Source organism: Cebus imitator, unplaced genomic scaffold, assembly GCF_001604975.1.
Source record: "Cebus imitator isolate Cc_AM_T3 unplaced genomic scaffold, Cebus_imitator-1.0 Scaffold173, whole genome shotgun sequence".
Classification (NCBI taxonomy): Eukaryota; Metazoa; Chordata; class Mammalia; order Primates; family Cebidae; genus Cebus; species Cebus imitator.
In genome coordinates, this window is record NW_016107488.1 from 504,199 (window position 1) to 527,092 (window position 22,894).

A 22,894-nucleotide genomic window follows, 5' to 3' on the forward strand; every position below is an offset into this window, starting at 1 on the left:
GGGACCTTCACTTCCTCCCAGGAAATTTCATAAGTGGATCCCAAAAAAATTTCTTGAAGAAATATGACAGCCTCTGTCTTCTGGGTACAGAAAAGTAGAGCTGGAACTTGTGACCTTTTAGCACACAGCTCATTGACTCCACAATTTCACCTAATTTTTCTAAACTATCAGCACTTTTAATTGGCAGAGCTGTCCTTCCTGTCTCTGAAGTACCTGCACTCACATTGGCACTGTTGCTAATCAGGAGATTTAAACCCAGGGATGACTCATTGTTGATGAGCAGTTTTATGCAGTACTTCCTTCTTTCTGACCCGCAGAGTACAAGAATGAGCTGAACAAGCAAATCACTGTAAAGGAGGCTTGAGTTGCCCCAGCCCAGGCTTAATCACTGGGCTCAAACACCACACACTCTCCCCTCACAATAAGGACATTTGAAATTGACCTCCATTCTCTAGTAGCATACACCAACTTGTATTTGAAGACACTCAGGGCATTTTTGATAGAATTTGTCTTTAAAACTTCCCTTGAATCTTATTTATTTTCATGACCTGAGGAAACCTTGCAAAAGTCCAGTGGGATATAATATTAAAGCAGAGTGCTTTATAAAATGTTATTTGCTAGAATTGATTGTTTCACATATTTTTATGAAAGAATAAGTATTTTTGTCTGGCAAGTATAGTGAAAATGTAGGTATGGTTCTCGTAGATTGAGTCAGTCAGCTCCAGGGACAGAAAAAAAGGTAATATGTTCAGATATTTATTTTACCTTCCGTTTGGAGGGCAAGCTGATTTGTTAAAGATCTTAATGCTGTTTTATTAATTTTTACATAAAAGCATGATTTCTTTCAAATTATTTTAATAAATTTTAATTATAGGCTAATAGTCTATTTAGTCTAATAAACTGGCTATCAAACTGAATTTTGAACTTTTAGGAGCTATAATAAAACCCACAGGAGAATACTTTAAGACTAGAATATTTTAAACACACGTGTTTTTTTTTTTATCAGAGCCATTCTCTGTAGTGGTGAAGATTCTGGAATTTCTTTATAAGGGCTGCGTGTGGTGGCTCACATGTGTAATCCCAGCACTTTGGGAGGCCGAGATGGGCAGATCCCCTGAGGTCAGGAGTTCGAGACTAGCCTGGCCAACATGGTGAAACCCCGTCTCTACTAAAATTACAAAAATTAGCTGGGCGTAGTGGCATGCGCCTGTAATCCCAGCTACTCGGGAGGCCAAGGCAGGAGAATCGCTTGAACACAGGAGGTGGAGGTTGCAATGAGCCGAGATCTCGCCACTGCACTCCAGCCTGGGCAACAGAGTGAGACATTGTTTCAAAAAAAAATTTTTTTTTAATTATGTTGAATCTTTGGAAGATGTCTTTTTCAGTGTTGAAATAATCAAAACCTTTTCCCCAGTGTGCTATTGAAGGAATTTCTCCTTTTCATAGGCTTGTATCCTTAAGTTATTAAAGCTTGATCCCAAAATGGTCTTTCAAAAGGATTCTTGGAATTATTTGCAGGATCCGCATAAGTAGGTGATTTAGGGTAAAAATATGTCACTTATTTGAATTTTTCAAATATGTGATACATGATTTTGAGGGAAATGGGATACCCAAACTTCTTTTTCATCTAAGGGCTCAACATGGCTTACAGTTTCTGTGCTGTAGTGGAGAAAAGCACTACATTTTAATGTTAACTTGGCAGCATCTAAGACTATCCACATGTTGGGGTTTCCCTAGAGGTACATGGGTAATAGTAACTAATAGTCGTTTGTCTATTCAGTTTGATCTGGCTTGGCTTAGGGTAGTGAACATTAACAACACTTGTCATTTCTTATCTTTTCTAAAGCAAAGTCTTTCTTCTTCTCCCTCTCCCCCCTTAACTTTTCCCTTTTTCTCTCTTTCAACATTAGAAGGAAAGATGATAAGCAAAGGAAACCTAAACCTTTGTTTTTACTATACTGACTTCCTAAATACACTGCATTTTTTTCATTTTGGTTTTAGGTGCCCAAGCATCTTGAAGTGGCAGTTTAGTGATTTTGCTTAGGTTTATTTCTAAGAAGATAAATGAAATGAGAGAAAGTAACCAGGATACATTTTCTGACTTTGGTGAAAGGACTATGACTCATCTTGTTAAATGCATACAGGGATCTTAATTTCAGAGAGTAACATATGTTAGTCCCAACTGTTTCTACATGGATTGTGGTGGTGACAAGCTTTGGAGAAAATGTTGTAAAATCATAATTATTTCCATTCTTATTTCACTTTATGAAACAGAATGGTCCTGGAAATAGACACTGGGTGGACAATAATATTATGCCATTACTTAAATTACTATAACCATGAATGTGTTGGCAAGAATTTACCTTGAACCTAGAAAGCTTTCGGAAGTTAGCCAGTTTCATCTTGCATAACTCTTAAAAATTAAAAAATAAGGTTACTTTCTTGAAATGTGATTCTATACATATAGGATTCTCTTATGACTTATTAAGAATCTAGGGAGGTATAGGTTTGTGGTTTTCTTCGCTGTAATAAAACTTAACGAGTTAAGGGGTTTGTATTTGAACAAAAAGTGGCTCTGGAGGCATAACTTAGAAAGGGGTAGAGTTAGGATAATGGAGCGAGGTATGTAGATAGTAGTCTTGATAATTACTGAATTATTGGATTTACTTTCTTTTCCAATTTGCAACAGAGGTACTCATTTTAATGCACATGTCTTTTGGTGAGTGAGAGGACACCTGGTGAGAAACGGGCCAATAGCAGAAAAGAACAGAGCCTGAGAATAAACAAAAATAAAAATCCGCTTTCCAAGCCTCTTGATACCAGTGATTTTCCACTCCTCTTCGGATTATGATTTCTTTTCAGAAAAATCTCAGCAGAGGTCACCTACCAGGGGAGAATAGTTCAACTTCTTGGGCCAACTACCCTGTCATAGCTGTCTCTCTAGCAGTTAGGAGCCCCTCAGATTTTTATGACCTCTGCTTTTTAAAGAACCATTGCTGCCTTGAACCACCACATTACTGTAGAACCCAGGGATTGAGGAATGGCTAGGAGCATATCTGCAAAAGGGTAGCCTGGGTTTGTCGGGCATGTGCTATACCAGACAGCAGGTAGATGCAGATGGCTATCGTGGGTGGTCACTGATTTGGTCTCATCAGCCTGCTAGAACTCATTAGACTTCATGGTAGATGTTTGAAAGTCAATAAAATGGGTAGAGATGCTTCTAAAGGCCATTCTTCTCTTTCATTGGTACCCAGCTCTAAAATACTTCACTTTCATTGTCTGCATATGGCACAAAATATCAAAATAACATCACACCGTCTGCCTTTATCATTTCTTGAATGTTTTCATAAGCCAGTCAAAATGACTCTGATAAGAATTTTGACCCTCTTGTTTTAATAGAAGGTTTATGGAGTTTGTCATAGTCACTCCCTATCCTCCTCTGTCTAAAGCAGTGACTGTACATTGGGATCACCTGGAAAGCTTTAAAAAAAATTCAGACACCTGGAGATGAAGATTTGCTGTGAGGCATACAGTCTCAGCACTAGGATTTTTACAGACTCTCCAAGTGATTCTACTTAGAGTCAAGGTTAAAAACTACCAATTTAAAAGTTATGCCAGTTATAATAGGAACAATGTTAATTATTTTGGTAACAATGTTGCTCAATTTTTAGACATTCATACTTTAAGAGTTTATCACATAAAACAGATGATAAATTTGAATTTCCTGTCTTGCTTTGAAATACAGTGTATCATATGCATCATAGCTGTGGCATAATCACAAATAAGAATATACAGTCATCCCTTTGTATCCGTGGGGGTTCAGTTGCAGAACCCTGCTTCCTGCCATGAATACCAAAATCCATGGATGCTGAAGTCCTTTATAAAATAGTGTAGTACTTGCATGTAACCTAGGTACATCCTCCTGTGTACTTTAAATAATCTCCAGATTACCAATACTTAATACAATATAAATGTTGTACAAATAGTTGCTAAACAGCATTGTTATTAAGGAGTAATTACAAAAGAAAACAGTCTATACATGTTCAGTACAGATACATCCATCCATTTTTTTTCCCCAAAGATTTTCAACCCAGTTGAATCCATGGATATGGAACCCATGGATATGGAGATTCAACTGTATATGATCCTAAATATAGATAAAGATATTATGAGATGAAGAGTAGGAAATATATCAGTGCTCATCAAGGTTTGTAACTGCGTAATACTTTATATACTCATAAAGTGAATAATAATTTACTCTGCTTTAGTTGTCTCAACTGTAAAATCAGAGGGCTAAATCAATGTCTAAATACTTGGCAACCTCTTTCTCTGATCATGTGATCAGTAGCACTTTCTTTCTGAGGATACTGATTTCTTCATATAACTAGATGGAATGGGCTATTTAAGTCCTCTGGAAATATATTAAAGCAGTATTGGCTAATCATTGTGGCCAAGTTTTCATGATCATAATCATCAGGCAGCGTATTTATTCTCTCCTTTTCTTCTCAATCTTGTTCCTCCTGCCAGATTTGTTGCAGCAACTCATTCAGTAAGCCCAAAGATGCATTCATTGGTCTACAACTAACTGAATAGCTAAATCACATCTACTTTCTGTGCCTCTCTCCAGTGGGCTCTGCCTGTGCTCAGCCATTTACATTGTTATCTGTTTTTTGAGACTAGTTGGGCAATGTCTATGGCTCTTTGGGCCTCTCAGGGTTGAGATTCTGTCTGGAGGTGTGACTTCCCATTCACAGACCCCTGAGGTAGTTCCTCATGTGCCACCTTCCCTGCTGGGAGGTTTGCTGTGCCCAGGACTGATGAAGTGGCTGCAGCACTATGAGCTTGTCTGGGCCCTCCAAATAGTGCCCCAGATTTGTCCCCTGGCCTGCAAGTAGCTGGCAGTTTTTCAGCAAAGAAGACTCTCACAACTTGGAATAAGTACACCTTGATCACAGAGCTGTAAGACTATAATTCTTAGAAAAAGAGAATATGTGGTACTCTAAGAGATCAACACAGTGGTCTGTAATTCAAAAAGGAATACTGTTGGTTTGTTTGTTTGTTTGTTGTTTTCAAAATAAGGATGACCCATGACTTTCCTAGTGTCATGTTAGTAAACCTGTAAAATAGTATAATGGTTACCCTTTGCCTTCAGCACTTTACAGGTCTCTGTTGCTCAAGTTAAGATCACTGTGATCTTCCTGTTATCCTTCCTCTTGTGTGTGTGGAACACTCTGAAGCTGTGTATATGCTGAGATAATTTTTATTACTTTCATTCCTGGTACATTGCAGTTCATCAGCTTGAAGGCCTGCTGCTCTCATCTTAAAATTAGAGGTTTATTCTTTATGGAAAAACATCCTTATTTCTACTCCATAGACATTTATGCTAATCTACTCATTTGTTATTTGTTCCTGTTATAATTATAGATATATAACTAATTTGCTGTGTTTTTAAGAAGTCTCCAAAAATTCACCAAGTTGCTTTTAGGCCATTTATTTCTTTTCAGGAAATGTTTTTTCCAAATATGCTTTTGTTCTTAAAATATGTAAACTACATTTTTAATCCCAGTTTAAGGCACATTGCTTACATTTGTTGATCACGTGTTTTCTGTAATACTTATTGAAGACAATTTTTTTAATGCTGAGAAACTTTTGCATTTGATACAAAACATTTTCTAATGTGTCTGAAACAGAAAGTAGTAACGCTTTGGGGTTCTCTTCTCTCCTTGTTTTCAGGGTGCTGGTTGCACAGCCCTGGTGGTAGCTGTAGTGGCAAGGAAGCTAGAACTTACCAAAGCAGAAAAACATGTGCACAATTTCATGATGGATACTCAGCTGACTAAAAGAGTAAGTTACCACCCATATATCTTCAAAGAGAAAATATTATTGTTTTTTCAATGTTAGGAAATACGGTTTTTATTTGACATCTGAAGCTGAAATTACATGGTTTGAAACTATAGGCATTCTTGGAACCAATTCCATTTTATCACATTTTGAAAATAGACTATTTCTAACTTTAGGTCAGTTAGGAAGTAACTGGGCAGTCTTGGTATTTGGATAAAGATAAGTCACATAAATTTCAGGTGTGCCTACTTGTTTAGATTTAAGTATACTATACAAGAAGAGACCAATTATTGGATTGAGTAGGAAGGAACAAACTATTAATGTAAAATAGTAATTTGATGGAGAGGTGATTGAAAGTGTCTCACTGAACTTCTACAATTAAGTCACTGTTCTCAAGACAGGGTTGCAAAGACAAATAAGAAACCACCAGTAACTTTTAGATGGCCAAGAGAGGGGCAGAAACAGGCTCTTGCCTTGACTTTCCAGCCATGAGAGAGTTGTCTCTCATAGTATACCATCCAGACGGGTGATCACTGTCTGATTATTAGCAGAAGAAAACAGTAATCACAGTGTTTAAGAGCACTTGCTATGCCAGGCCCTGCTCCAGGTGTGTCATATGTAACACTTCATCCTCATAACAGCTTTGTGAGGAGAGTGCTATTATTGTGGCCATTTTATAAATGTGGAAACTAAGATGCTAAGGGGTTAGGTAGCTCACTCAAAGTCACCAGATCAAGGTAGAAAACTGTAAGAGAAGAAAGGTTTCTGTTAGCCTTTTTTAGCCTTCCTTCATAGTCACTTGAGACAGATGCCAAAGTCAAAAATAACTAAAAATTATTTTATAGTAGAGTCATCTTGCTGTGCAACTACTTTCCAATGTGGAATGCAACCAGGCTGTTATTGAAATAACAGAATACATTGTGAACTTGGTAACTTTACCCATGGAAGAATCTGTAGAGATTTTAAGCATAGTTCCAGCTTTCAGTGTTTTCACTCACTCTTGATTTTGGTTCTATTTTTTTTAAAGTAATCTTGTTTAATTTGGTAAATACTTCCTAACAGGTCATTTTAATGCAAATATATGTTTATACAGATTATACTTAGGAAATGAAAATATGAATTCCAATTGCCTGCTCATGCTGAGTCTTACCTATCAGACACTACTGTGATACTTCATTGCAGTTAGTAGGTCCGTGTTTACAGTAGACGATCAGTGCCCCTCAGTTTCAGATACTACATTTTCAGCCTACATTTACCACTTTGGAATGTCTTCAGCTCTCCAGGATTTACTCTCGTTTTCTTTGAACTCTTAAATTTGTTCTCAAAACTTGTGAACATCCCTGTGTGAAAGAGTGCAAGGAAAAAGGTCAATGAGGAGCTAAGTAAAGGGTTTCTTTTACTTTTTAAAGATCTCCTAGAAATAAAAATATGTGTATACTAGATGGAGATTGGAGCAGATGTTTTGTGTATTTCATCATGTGCATGTTTGGTCCGTTCAGGGCTCTGTGCTGGCAGAGTTCATGTTTAAGAGTCACAAGTTTTATGATATCAAAAGAACACTTGCATAAGACCCTTGTAATCCATATTATTTTACCATGAAGATTATGTGTTTTCTCAGGAATTAATTAAGTTAATACCACATTTAAGATATTAGGCAGAAAAATACCTTAAAATACCATGCCACCCATATATTTGCCTATAAATCTTATCAACAGTAAAAACAAAAAATTGTGACAGAGTCACAATTAAGAAAGCCAAGTTAGCATGTTTCGGCAAACTTCCTTGTGTTTCATAAGTAGACTGTAGTTTCATCTTAAGAAGGAAGCATATAGTTTCCCTAAATATTACTTTGGAATATTGATATGCCATATCTTAATTATTAAAACATTTTAAGAGTTAGAAAAGACAAAGACTTTGAGTACAAAATCTACAGTATCACACTGCCATCTACCACCTTTAATAAAAATTTTATTGTGTGAAATTCACGGAGGTCAACCAGTTTTATTTGGGAGACATTCCATGTTGGATTTATAGTATAGTTGCTGTAGTCTAGGGCCTCTCAACCTCGGCCCTCAGGACATTTTTGGTTGGATAATTCTTTTTTGTGTGGGACTGTGCTGTGTGTTCTGGGTGTTTATCAGCATACTTGACTTCTACAAAAAACACTAGATGTCATAGCACTGCCCCCAACTTGTGACAACCAAAAATCCCTCTAGACACTGCTCAGTGATCCTTAAGTTCTTGTATACTTAACTTTCCTTTGGATAATGTTGCCTGAATTGTCAAGTTATTGCCTGTTGAAAGCTTTTTCAGTCAGTACTGTTCTGGTTTCCAATTGTACATTCCTTATAATACTTACCATGTTTTAATAATTCTGTTATTTCATTACTACTTGTTAAAAGTACAGCTACTTTGCAGTATTTCTTGGGACTAGAGTCTCTTATAGGTCTAAGAAATATGCTGTAGTAGCCTTGCTGACAGATCCATTTTTATAGGCAGGATGTCACTAAATAAAGATATAAATGTTAAAATGATACTAGAAGAAAGCAAATTGCTGGTTTATGATACCCATTCCTTTCTTATATATACTCAACATGGTATATGAAAATAATAGCCATTTTATAATCTCATTATTTTATGCAGTTGTCAATGAGTATTATTTACTTGGAACTTGATTCCATTTGCTTATTTACGGAAATGATTTATGAATAATTAAAAGTAAATAGAGACCTAAAAACCATACCTAGTAACTCAGATGAAAGATTAAAAATACAAATCCAAGGTTACTGTATATTGTTAGAGAAAAATACAACTATTCCTTGAAACACAACCTAGAAGAAATCATTTTTGGTTGGTTAACAGGAGTAATGGTCACAGATGTTCTGAAACCTGAATATGACTCTAAAGAAAAAAGCAATAGGAATGTTAAAAGATAGGTTATTCTCCCACAAACAAATGTAACATTCCAAGTCTTCCACTCTGTATGACTACATTAACCAAGTGAAAAACTGTATTTGAAAGCAGAACCATCTATTTATTGTACATGAGCACTGAGAAGATTGTTTTGCGTAATCCTAAAAATTTACATGACATTCTGCAATTCAAAAATGGCCAACAGGTACAACAGAATAAACCAATGATTTTGAATTGAAAACATAATACCAATACTGGTCTCCTAGTTTAGTAAGACAGGACCAGCTATTTAATGATTTGTAGTTTATCACCTTACAGAGGCAATATATTTACCACACTATATTTTTGGAAATATATTATTAGTAGTATTTATTACATTCTGAGCAACCAGGAAATCTTGTAGTTTGGTCCCCAGAATACATTTTTTGGAAACAAGCAATTCCAAAACCCAGACATAATTTTTAAAGTTGCTAGATACACCACAAAGGATAATTATACATATTAATGTCCACTGTGGGTGTTGCTAATCTGTTAAGAATTCTCAATCAGATCCATAATAGGAACACTATTATGCAGTTATATAATTTTGTTTCTTGCGTGTCTCTTAACAAGGAGATAGAAATTCTAAAGGATTTATTCTGTGTAGTTTTCACAGTGTCCTTGGCTCACAGCCCAGGGGGTTAACACATGAAATGAGTGAATCACTTGTCTATGATGCCCTGTTCCACTGCCACAACATTCACCCAGGCCTCATACACCTGACCTAAAGGAAAACTCGAGAGAGAGGTTGGAGCATGAGCAAATCTATCCCTGCTGCTGCAAGGGTGGCTCAGAGCATATGGCGCCCTGGTGCATTTCCCATGAATTGGCGAGGAGTAGAAATGTTATGCTAAAAAGCCTCTGAGAAAGCAGCAGGAGAATAAAACAACAACAAAGAAGTAAATGGAAGTTGAAAATGAAGATCCAAAATAGCCTTTTAAATAATGTTGTCATTACCTATATGCTATAGGTTTGAACAACATAAAGTTGTAATTAAAAGAATGAATGAAAAAGAATCAACAAAACCTCTGAGAATTTGGGATTATGTAAAGAGATCAAACCTATGACTGAGTGGGGCACCTGAAAGAGATGAGGAAAATGGGGCCAAGTTGGAAAACATACTTCTGGATATCATCCAGGAGAATTTCCTCAGCCTAGCAAGACAGGCCAACATTCAGATTCAGGAAATGCAGAGAACTCCAGCAAGGATACTACACAAGAAGGTCAACCCCAGGACACAAAATCATCAGATTCTCCAAGGTCAAAATGAAAGAAAAAATGTTAAGGGAAGCCAGAGAGAAAGACCAGATCACCTACAAAAGAAAACCCATCTGACTAACAGTGGACCTCTCAGCAGAAATCCTACAAGCCAGAAGAGAGTAGGGGCCCATATTCAACATTCTTAAAAGAACTTCCAACCTAGAATTTCATATCTGGCCAAACTAAGTGGGAAGCAGAAAAAAGATCCTTTTCAGACAAGCAAATGTTGAGGGAAATTCATCACCACCAGGCCTGCCTTGCAAAAGCTCCGGAAGGAAGCACTAAATATGGGAAGGAAAACCTGTTACCAGCCGCTACAGAAACATACTGAAGGACACAGACCATTGACACTATGAAGTAACCAAATAAGCAAGTCTACAAAATAACCAGCTAGCATCATGATAACAGGATAAAATTCACACAAAGCAATAATAATCTTAAATGTAAATGGCTAAATGCCCCAATTAAAAGACACAGACTGGCAAGCTGGATCAAGAGCCAAGACCCATCAGTATGCTGTGTTCAAGAGAACCTCTCATATGCAGAGACACACATAGGCTCAAAAAAAAGGGACAGAGGAAAATTTAACAAGCAAATGGAAAACAGAAAAAAGCAGTAGTTGCAATCCTAGTTTCTGACAAAACATACTTTAAACCAACACAGATAAAAAAGATGGAGAAGAGCATTACATAATGGTAAAGGGTTCAATTCAACAAAAGAGCTAAGTATTCTAAATATATATGTACCCTATACAGGCACACCCAGATATATAAAGCAAGTGCTTAGAGACCTGCAAAGAGACTCAGACTCCCACACAATAATAGTGGGAGACTTTAATACCTCACTGTATTAGATAATTGAAACAGAAAATTAACAGAGATATTCAGGACTTGAACTCATCTTTGGATCAAGTGGACCTGATAGCAACAGAATATATATTGTTCTCATAGCCATGTAGCATTTACTGTAAAATTAATTACATAATTAGAAGTATAATACTCCTCAGCAAATGCAAAAGATTGAAATCCTAACAGTCTCACACCACAGTGCAATCAAATTAGAACTCAAGATTTAAAATTTCACACAAAGCCATACAACTACATGGAAATTGAACAACCTGCTCCTGAATGACTCTTGGGTAAATAATGAAATTAAGGCAGAAATCAAGACGTTTTTTGAAACTAATGAGAACAAAGAGACAACCTAGCACAATCTCTGGGATGCAGCTAAAGCACTGTTAAAAGGGAAATTTGTAGTACCAAGTACCCAGACCAAAAAGCTAGAAAGATCTCAAATTAACAACTGAACATCTCAACTAAAAGAACTGGAGAACCAAGAACAAACCCAAAAGCTAGCAGAAGACAAGAAATAACCAAGATCAGAGCTAAACTAAAGGAAACAGACACATAAAAACTCTTAAAAAAATCAACAAATCCAGGAGCTGGCTTCTTCAAAAAAATTAATAAACCACTAGGTAGACAAAGAAGAGAGAAGATTAAACACAATCAGAAATAAGGGGGATATTACCACTGACCCCACAGAAATACAAACAACCATCAGAGAATGCTATTAAACACCTCTATACACATAAACTGGAAAATCTAGAAGAAATGGATAAATTCCTGGACACATACACCCTCCCAAGACCAAACCAAAAAGAAATTGAATTCCTGAATAGACCAATAGGAGTTCTGAAATTGAGACAATGATAAATTGCCTACCAACCAAAAAAAAAAAAATTAAAAATTAAAAAAAAAGCCCAGGACCAGATGGGATTCATAACTGAATTCTACCAGAGGTACAAAGAACAGCTGGTGCCATTTCTACTGAAACAATCTCAAAAAACCACAAAGGAGGGAATCCTCCCTAACTCATTCTATGAGGCTAGCATCATCCTGATACCAAAACCCGGCAGAGATACAACAAAAAAAGAAAACTTCTGGTTAATGTCTTTGATGAACATTGATGAAAAAATCCTCAATAAAATACTGGCAAACCGAATCAGCAGCATATCAAAAGGCTTTTATCTACTGTGATCAAGTTGGCTTCATCCCTGGGATGCAAGATTGGTTCAACATATGCAAAAAATAAATGTGATTCATCACAATAACAGAACTAAAGAAAAAAACCACATGATTATCTCAATAGATGCAGAAAAGGCCTTTGATCAAATTCAACATCTTTTCATGTTAAATGCTGTTAATAAACTAGGTATTGAAGGAACATACTCCAAATAATAAGAGCCATCTATGACATATCCACAGCCAATACCATAATGGGCAGCCAGAAGCATTCCCCTTGAAAATCAGCACAAGACAAGGATGCCCACTCTCTACTCTTATTCAATATGTTATTGGAAGTTCTGGCCAGGGTAATCAGGCAAGAGAAAGAAATAAAGGGTATTCAAATAGGAAGAGAGGAATTCAGATTACCTTTGCAAATGACATGATCCTAAAACTAGAAAGCCCCATCATGTCAGCCCAAGCTTCTTAAGCTGATAAGCAACTTTAGCAAAGTCTCAGGATACAAAGTCACTGTACAGAAATCACTAGCATTCCTATACACCACCAACAGGCAAGCAGAGAGCCAAATCATGAATGAACTGCCATTTGCAATTGCTACAAAAAGAATAAAATACCTAGGAATATAGCTAACTAGGGAAGTGAAGGACCTCTTCAAGGAGAACTAGAAACCACTGCTCAAAGAAATCAGAAAGGACACAAATGAACATCTTATCTATTACATGCTCATGGATCACAAGAATCAATATCATGAAAATAGCCATACTGCCCAAAGTAATTTATAGTTTTAATGCTATTCCCATTATACTACCATTGCCATTCTTCACAGAATTAGAAAAAGACTATCTTAAAATTCATATGGAACCAAAAGAGTTGGAGTTGCCAAGACAATCTTATGCAAAAAGAATAAAGCTGAAGGCATCATGCTACCCTATACCTCAAACTATATTACAGGGCTACAGTAACCAAAACAACCTGGTAAACTGGTATCAAAACAGACACATAGACCAATAGAACACATAGACCAATGGAACAGACACATCGACCAATGGAAAACCACACACCTATAACCATCTGAGCTTCAAAAAACCTGACAAAAACAAGCAATGCAGAAAGGAGTCCCTCTTTAATAAACGATCCTGGGATCATTTATAAATTATCTTGGGAATTTAACAAATGATCTTGCTAGCCTTATTCAGAAAATTAAAACTTGACCCCTTCCTTACACCTTATATAAAAATTAGCCAAGATGGATGAAAGACTTCAATGTAATATCAAAACTATAAAAACCCTAGGAAAAAATCTAGGCAATACCATTCAAGACATAATCACAGGCAAAGATTTCATGACAGAAATGCCAAAAGCAATTGCAACAAGCAAAAATTGACAAATGGGATCTAACTGAAGAGTTTCTGCATACATAAAATGGGACAAAATGTTTGCAATCTATCCAACTGACAAAGGTCTAATATCCAGAGTATGCAAGAATTCAAACAAATTTACAAGAAAAAAGAAACATTAAAAAATGGGCAAAAGACATGAACAGACACATCTTAAAAGAAGACATCCATGCAGCCAACAAACATGAAAAAAAGTTCAACATCACTGATTATTAGAGAAATGCAAATCAAAAGCACAATGAGATACCATCTCACACCCATCAGAGTGGCTATTATTAAAAAGTCAGAAAAACAACATATGCTGGCCAGGTTGCCGAGAAAGAGGAATGCTTTTACACTGCTGGGAGTGTCAATTAATCTAACCATTATGGAAGACATTAGGGAAGACAAGTCTTCAAGGACCTAGGGGCAGAAATACCATTTGACCCAGCAATCTCATTACTGAGTATATACCCAAAGGAATAGAAACCATTCTATTATAAAGAAAGATACATGCATGTGTATATTGATTGCTGTACTATTCACAATAGCAAAGACATAGAATCAACATAAATGCCCATCAATGATAGACTGGATAAAGAAAATGTAGTATATATATACCACAGAATAATACGCAGCTATAAATAGGAACAAGATCATCTCCTTTGCAGGCACATGGTTGGAATTGGAAGTCATTATCCTCAGCAAACCAATGCAGTAACAGAAAACCAAACACTGCATGTTCTCTCTTATAAGTGTCAGCTGAATGATGAGAATACATGGACACATAGAGGGGAACAGCACACACTGGACCTTGTGGAGGTTGAGGTGGGGAGGGTAAGAGCATCAGGAAGAAGAGCTAACGGACACTGGGCTTAACAGCTAGGTGATGGAATGATCTGTGCAGCAAACCACCATGGCACATGTTTACCTATATAACATTACCTGCACATCCTGCACATGTACCCCAGAATTTAAAATAAAAGTTGAAGAAAAAAACCCAAAAGTCCAGCCACCTGAAGTGCTTTGGTGGTTTGTAAAGTACTGTTATACTTAAAAATATTTTGTATCTTATAACCCATGGTTTGATTTTATAAAAGTACTACCACTAACATAGTAGTAGTTTCTTTGTTTGTTTTGAGAGAGAGTCACTCTGTCACCCAGGCTGAAGTGCAGTGGTACAATCTCAGCTCACTGCAATCTCCACCTACTGGGTTCAAGAGACTCTCCTGCCACAGCTTCCCAAGTAGCTGGGACTACATGTGTGCACAACTATGCCCATCTAATTTTGTATTTTTAGTAGAGATGAGGTTTCACTTGACATTGGCCAGTCTGGTCTTAAACTCATGACCTCAAATAATCCACCCATCTCAGCCTCCCAAAGTACTGGGATTACAGGCGTGAGCCGCTGTTCCTGGCCAGTAGTAGTATTTCTTTTAGAGCCTTTGTTTTTTCCAATTATTATCAAAATTATTGATTATTAATATGTCTTCTAACATTTTTCTGACAGACTGATTATACTTGATTACTAGTGAGGCAGAGCAAATGTTCTTATTTTTCAATCGTATGTGTGTTGGGTGGCGGGGATAAAGCGTGGGAAACGTGGTTAGAAGAGGTTCCTGTTAACAAAGATCCTTCCCCCACTTTCTTTATTTTTTGATAAATGGAAAATGAGTTTTATTTCATAGGTGTTTTGGCCCATTAATTGGCTATAGGATTATTATAGCTACTAAATGTAAGATTGATGGAAATCTGTAAATCCTCCTATACCACTTATCACAGTACATAGCATGTGGTAGAGATTCACTGCATAGGTTGAATTCATAAGTGGGAATACATTGATCCATTTAAAGATTAGGTCTCTGAACCTATATACCATTCTTATCAAGAGGGTCCTTTGGTTGATAAGCATGTATTGGTGTGGTTCATGAGAGGTTTTTATGTACAAATTATATGTGCTATGGTGCCCAGTTAACATTATAGCGATTTATTTAGTACAAGCTATGCCCAAAGAACTGAGCTAGAGAGACAGAGATTACCCTGAGAGTTTCTAAAAGCCCTGGAAAGGGGGCAAAGAGAGTCCAAATGTTACATAACTAGATGGTTATATGGCACAGTTCTTGACTGAGGATACAAAGGAAACTTTCCCTCCAAATCAACTCCTCTGTCATCTAAGTGCTCAAGAATGCTTAGACCTTAGAAAGATGGGAGGGAGGTGAGAGATGGGAAATTATTAATGGGTACAATATATGCTGTTTGGGTGATTATTACAGTAAAAGCCCAGGCTTCATTGCTACACAATGTATCCTTGAAGCAAAATTGCACTTCATTACCTAAATACAAATTTAAAAAATGAATGCATAGACCTACTTCTCCCCATTTTTCTTGGAAGTTTACATATCACTTTCTTATAGCAATTTCCCATGGTTCATACCTGTAAAATACTGAGGTGCCTTCGACCATATCTTCTCACGGGCCTCTGTTCCCTTTCAATCCTAAGATGTAAAGGAAGACCCTACTATTAGAAACACATCTCAGTAATAGGCAGAGTGGGATTTTTATTCTGGGACATACTGTTTTGTGGCTGCCATATTTTGAAAAGTAGCAGTTAAATATGATGCATTAAGAGGTTTATTCCTGTATTTGACAACCTATTAGGGAGTTGGGATATTGCAAAATAAACTTGTATATTTCAGAGTTTTTAAAAGCAGCTGCAGGGATTTCATTTTCAGATGAGGAAACATTTTCATTTTAGCCCATCAGCTGAAATGAGTGCTTAGTGAATACGAAGGCTGTAACAGAAGGCCTCAAGGGCACTACTCCCTACCGTTGAACTCTGAGAGTGAGGTTCTGTATTCCCCTTCAACCCTTTCTCCATATAGGCAAGAGAAGGAATCATTTAAATTGCATCAATCACCTTTTAAAAGTGTATTGACTTTAGAAGTAATTTGGCATTTGCTGTTTGTAGATGGGAATACAAATCAAAATCAAGTGCTATGTTCTATTGCTGTGTTTCTGACCCATTGGTTTTTATCAAGGGTTTTTACCAGGTTTTCCAGCTTCCTCACCAGGCAGGAATCCAGGTTTCTCCTTTATGCCTTGGACTGGTAAAATCAGAGAGAGCCTCCATCAGGGCCCCTTGCCAATCCTCCGGGTATCTGCAGTTGCTCGGAGATCTAAGACTCTCTCTTTCCTCACAGGGAAAGGTTATTCCAACCCCATGGACTGCTGGCCAGTCACTTCCCACTCCTCTCTCCTTAAAAGCAAGGTCCCCAAATAACAACTACTCATGCTGCCCCCACTCCCTTACCTTTGAAAGGACGTGAGGATCAGATGAAAACATCTGAAAAGCAGCTCTCACTGCTGTCTGAGGAAGTAGAAGTATGAAGATGGGTCTAAGAATTTACTCGAACTCCATTTAACTTTACTGTGGATCGTGGTAGTATTACTTAGACACACTGCTGGTGCTGGGCTTCTGTGTCGATCATTTTTCTGTTGGTTTGTAGATTCTCTCCATGAACAGAGTCTAATGGATATCCAAAGGAAGTACATTATGAACCAGACTCACTCCTAAAAGAAGTTTTACTGTCAACGACCAGTCGTGTTCTTAAAATGAGTTCCAGCAGTAGAGTTTTGCTCAAAAAGAAAACTTTTCAGCTCCATGAAAAAGGACTCACCATGTTACCAAACCTGATGTTTTCTTTGCTAAAGTGAAAAATATAAATACAAACTTGGGCCCATGGTTTATTGTAATTCTAAAGCTTGTCCTTATTGTAAATCTAAACTTTGGAGAACTTTAATATTCATTATCTCTAACTTTCTGATGTTCAAGAAAACAAGTCCTACAGGTTAGCTAAGCACTTCGACCTGACTTGGTTAGTTCAAAGTCAAGTACTTGGAACCCAGTTGTCAATCTCAGCTCATTGTTTTGTCTTCCCCACTACATTGCCTTTCTTTAAAGATTATCTTCCTCCACCTAGCACCCCAGTAACCTGTGGCTTTCTTTGTGAAGTATCCTTTATCCATCACTCGAAAGAATTAAATGGAACAACTTCTTAGAGTAAGTAATCCAAAGCCCAGGTGAAAGCTGTGGGTCATCAGATCCCATAGTGTGAGCAAGGAAGAAGACAGAATCTCCCTTTGCTGACCATTTATCCCCTCCCAGGATTTGCTGAAGACTTTAATCAAGAAAGCAAGTGATTTGATAAAGTATTGATGCCTTTCATCAGCTGTTGTAGGTCTTGTCAGTGTCACTGCAGTGCTTTCAGCCTTTTCATTTGTCCCATCTATTTGAAATGCATGTATTTAAAATTTCCAACAAAATCATGATAACAGACTCTGTCCATTAATTAAAGTGTGCTAACAAGCATACAAATTGCTAAGTCACTCTGGGAGGCTATCAGTGCTGGGTGCACTTATACATTCAGCACTGGAAACGTGTCCTTCCAGTAGTACCACAGCCAGAAATACAAAGAAGGCTTGCACAGGACAAGATTAACATTGGCCTCATGGCATTTTGTCTTTCTCAGGGAAAGGAAGAACATGGAGACAACAGTTGCAATACAAGGTGGAAAAATCAACACCTCTTGATTAAAAAAAAAAAAAAAAAAAATGAAAAAAAAATTTAAAAAAACAAAAAAAAAGGGGAAAAAAAAAAAAAAAAAAAAGTTGAATAAAAAAGGAGTTCCTAAAGGAGCAGGATAGAACTTAGCACAGAAAGAAGGTGGTGGTATCTCTCTATTTCCATTTAAGTGTTGTTCCCAGGCAGATACAAGTACTTCTAAAAGGCATAGATTCAAGAAATAAAAGCATATTTTGAGCCATAGTTACCAAATGAAGCTACAGCTCACCATGATCCTTGGGATGAAGACTGTGACCCCAAGCAAAGTTACAAAGGATTCTGGTCTGGAATTTATCAACAGCTTTCTTTGTTTGTCCTCTTAACAGGTAAAAAATGCAGCTGCCAATGTACTCAGGGAAACATGGCTAATTTACAAAAATACAAAGCTAGTAAAAAAGATAGATCACGCAAAAGTAAGAAAACATCAACGAAAATTCTTGCAAGCTATTCATCAGTAAGTATCATCTTTCATTTTTATCCTGCTTTTGTGTCCTTGGCTTTCAATTTTTGCACTTGGTTGTTCTTGTTTCATAAGGGATGAAAGAAGAAAACATTGTCATGTTTGTTCCCAGATGATGTTATCTGGCAATTTAATCATTCCACAGTGAGATCCTGAGAATAACCTCAGTTCCTTTAATGATTAAAAATCACTTAGTACTAGAATAGTTATTAATTAAAATGTCTTCTCAGTTTCTATTTAGAATCAATAATTTCTGCTAAAATTGTATTTCTTAGTTTAACCTATTCAGAAAGTTTGCTCTAGGATGTTTTTAGCTTGTATCTAGTGCAAAATCTTGAACAAAATTAATATTACATAATGTACTACATAATGTATTTGGATTTTTTAAACATACCTTCAAGCACATGTATATGAATATAGTGCATATAACTGATTTAATACTTGAATTTTAGATTTGTTTTTAATCAGAATTTTGGCTATATGTTCATTATAGAGTTTCTAGTTTGTATAGACCTTTCACTCTCTTATAGTATTTTGGCTTTATCTAGACCACCATTATTGTTTAAGTCCTTCCTGTCATTTCATTGTTACATAATTAGCATAGACTTTTAAAGTAACACTGTATATCTAGTAAGATGCACTGACAATATAAAAGCACAGGGTCTTTCTCCTCCAGGCTGGCAGCATCCTTACTGTAAGTATTATTCATGTGGGTATCAATTGTGATGCCATGCAGACTTACTCTTAATAGCATCTCTGTATGGAGAAGAGCAGACATAGTCAGATTTGTTGCTCAGAAAAGTGGCTTTTCTTTTGAAACCTACCAGGGTAATAATGGAAAGATGGGTAAATACAAGGTGTTTTGGCTATCCAGTGAGATTTGTCTCTCAGAGTCAACTAGTATAACAGACAAGAAAACTCAGAGGCTGCAATTTTATTTTGCATGTTCAGGTAATTCATAGGTAATATGATACCACTAACATTCTGTAGGAAATTACTGCACATTCATCTTCTACCCTAGGATACTAAACCTGTCCATTCAACTGCCCTGCTTAAATAGATATCACTGAAAATGCAAAATATATCTATAATTATGGACAGTTTCATACTTCGTAGAATTTAAAACTCAAGTATCCTGAGATTTATAGTAGAGCACTATATACTCATGCTGTTTCCCCAACTTTACTAACATGCTTTTCCTAAGATGGTGATGCCATTTCCTCTTAGCTCTGTGACTTGACACAGCACTATGCTTTTTCTCCCTTTGTAAGGAAAACACAAGGCTTGAGTTGCAGATAATACTCTTAAAATAAGGAAAACCACAAAAAGGAACATTATATGCCATCTAGCTCACAAAAGGGAGCTTGCTCACAAAAGGGACCTCACAGTTACCCTTATAACCCAGAACCACCACCTAAGAGCACTTGCCTAGACATCTTGATTCCTTGAAGTTTAGATTGAAGAGAATGAGAACCCTCCCTGCCTCACCACCCAGAGATGCTGAGCTTTCGCCTCTGTTCCTCAGCCTGTTTTCCTGTCAAACAGGCATCTTCCCCAAGGGACTTACCTCGCACAACTCTCCTATTAGAGTGGTCTTCCTCTACTAAAACCACACTACACAGTAACCCCAACATCATACAGGAGGTCCACAGCCCATACCATGGTGAAATCATTTTTTGTACTTTTAATATTTTGACATTAACCTATATTTAGTGTATTAAAAAGAAACCTTACCTTAGCGCATATGAGAAGGTATGAACATCCGGGGTGGAAGCGTGTGAAATGACACAGCAGTGAGCAGTTGTGGTTGGTCTATGTGTTGGGCAGCCACACAGCCCATGGCCTCCAGGATCTTATCTGGGTCCTTTCCTGTCCCAGTCTAACCTATCAAATGGATAATTACATGTGACTTACCTTTGATAAATTTTCATATAACAACAAATCTAAAAAATGCTGTGATAGTTTTTGTAGCATGGCTCTGTAGCCATGTGCAGTGGTGGTTTGTATTACATCTTGTAATATAAGACTCTTCTGGACTGTATGTTCAGAATACATTCACATTCAAAAGCCTGGGGGAGAATTTAGGGGTTTTTACTGTAAAATGCTTTTAACTTTGCTGTAGGTTATTACATTTTTACATTAAAATGTTAGAAAAAAGTATTTCGGGAAGCTGAGATTAAAAACTGTCCCTAAGCAAGTCACAAACACACTCTACAAGGCTTGTAAACCCTTTCTTAAGGGTGGTACTGTGGAGTTACTTGCATGGGGTCTCTTAGCATATTGTGTTTGGATAGAGTGACAGAAAAAGCCACTTGTGATTTTTCTACTTCTGTCAGACATTTCTTATTCTGTTTCTTCTGTAGCAATGTGTACTTCTAAAGTAGATAAGCTTCAGGCAACTCAGAAATGCTCTGAATTGTTTTATAAATTCATCTAGGGGATTTTGGGTTTCCTTTGAGGTGGGGGACATTTATACTTTGTAAATGTGTAACTGAGTATGTTTATTCATACAAACTGTGTTTGGCTAGATCATTCTAATCATGTATACTTGTCTTGCATTTTAGCTTAGTGTTGGAAGTTAGGGAGTGAAGTCATAAGGGAAGCACACAGGGCTCGATTCTTAAGGGCAAGGCTTCCATTGCCCACTGTGCGGATACAGTGAGACCCTCAGCCTTATCTGTCAGCAGTGGGTGCAATCAGACCTTACTAGCTGAAGAAAAATGTTAAAATTCATTGGATAGATCACTCCTGGCCTCTCCTACTCTCTGATTTGTCCTGAGTGCTTTCTCAGCAGCTCTCTGCTTCTACCAGCCCCTGCTATCTCAACTCTGTTTCTCTTTTCCAAACTTCATAGCCTCTCTACCAGATACGTGACCTCTCTACTCTCTGTTGGATGCTGAACTCTCCAAACCCATGCCCTCTTTTCAGTAATTATTTGTCTTTTTAGACTATCACTTAGTGCCATGAAGTGTTCTCTTTCTCTAACTTTTAACTCTTTTTCTGGTAGCAACTTTACCTTTAAAGTTTATCATTCTTTTATCTCAACTATGGACCACCATGAATTTGTTTCAGAGCAAGAAATCCAATCTACTTGATTTGTATAACATGAGAGTTGGATTACCTGCCTTTCAGAAGCCTCAGGCTTCTGAGTTGTTGTCCGAATTTGGAAAATATGTACCCCCCAAAAAAACTGTAATGATATTGTTTCAAATATTGTTCCTTTAATCATTTCACATTCTTATTAGGCAAAAATAGTTCTTGTTGTTTACTTCAACATCAAGTATCAAGAGGCCACGATGACTTTTTGCATGCTCTTCCTTCTGAACTCTTATTCAGGAGGAAGCTAAGTGCTTTCAGATGGGAAAGTATAGTAGCAATGAAGACGGATAATTGAATAGTGTGTCTCTTTGGTAAATATGTCAAAATCCTGCAGAATCGTAACAGGATCTTCCAGCTAATGAATCGAGCCCCCTGTGCACAGCTGAACACCACATTGTGTTATTTTGTTCCAGAATATTTTACAGTTTCTTTTCTTTTGTTTTGTCTTTTTATTTCAACAAAATGAAAATAGAGCTCGGAAGTAAGTTGTGTGAGCCGCTCCTTTCAACATTTGCAGAATTTTCTACTGGCTGCATGCACCCAGCGGATCCTTTGTGAATTTTAGTAGTCTGATTGCTGCTATGGAAATGTGATCCAAAATCATGATATTTTCCTGTGATAAGTGAAGTTCACAAGGAAGAAATCAACATGTTTCTTATTCTTCTTTTTTGGGGAAAAAAGTGTAATACACATCTGCATGTTACCTTTTATTCTGGCAGCTGCAGCTTAAGCAGGCTTTTTCTATCAGCTCTCCTACATTACAGGCAGTGTAAGAAGCAAACAACAAGACAAGATGATTCAAGTTTTGGAAGCTAAAGGAATTCCAATCAAATAGGACTACTCCATGTCAGCTTTCCAGATTAGGAGAAAATAAAATGGGCAAAATTCTACTGTCAGACATAGTATAGTAATCCAGGAAAAGTAAATTAGGCCCCATTGTTTATAACATGAAGTACCCACTTAAGAAACTGCCACTGGTCCTTCAAACCTAACTTGTAGAATTCAGGACTTTCTCTATACTCACTATTTACCGGAGGCATCTGGACCAGAGCCCAAACTTCAGTCATTTCTGTGCCCCTGATACTATGACTTACGTAAATTTGAAAATGAAACATTGTACAAATTTGTATCACAAATGGATTTAAAAAACATTACAAAGAAAGGTAAAGGTAATCATCAGTTGATAGTTGAAATACTGGTATTGAATTCTAGCCATAGGCTGTTGTTTGCAGAAAGTTCTGAGCTGAGATTCTGCTTTTTT

General features: G+C 37.0%; 1 protein-coding gene across 4 annotated transcripts in view; it reads left to right on the plus strand.

The window, feature by feature from the left end:
- KCNN2 (potassium calcium-activated channel subfamily N member 2) overlaps positions 1–22,894 on the plus strand; it is a 138,592-nt gene that overhangs the window by 110,382 nt on the left and 5,316 nt on the right. For 2 of the 4 annotated variants that reach the window (XM_017544882.2, XM_017544884.2), the window contains 3 exons: positions 5,734–5,844; positions 18,401–18,528; positions 22,106–22,114. In XM_017544882.2, coding sequence (XP_017400371.1) covers positions 5,734–5,844; positions 18,401–18,528; positions 22,106–22,114 — 248 coding nt within the window. The remainder of the gene's footprint in view (positions 1–5,733; positions 5,845–18,400; positions 18,529–22,105; positions 22,115–22,894) is intronic. The other 2 variants (XM_017544883.2, XM_037744412.1) reach the window with 1 other exon arrangement.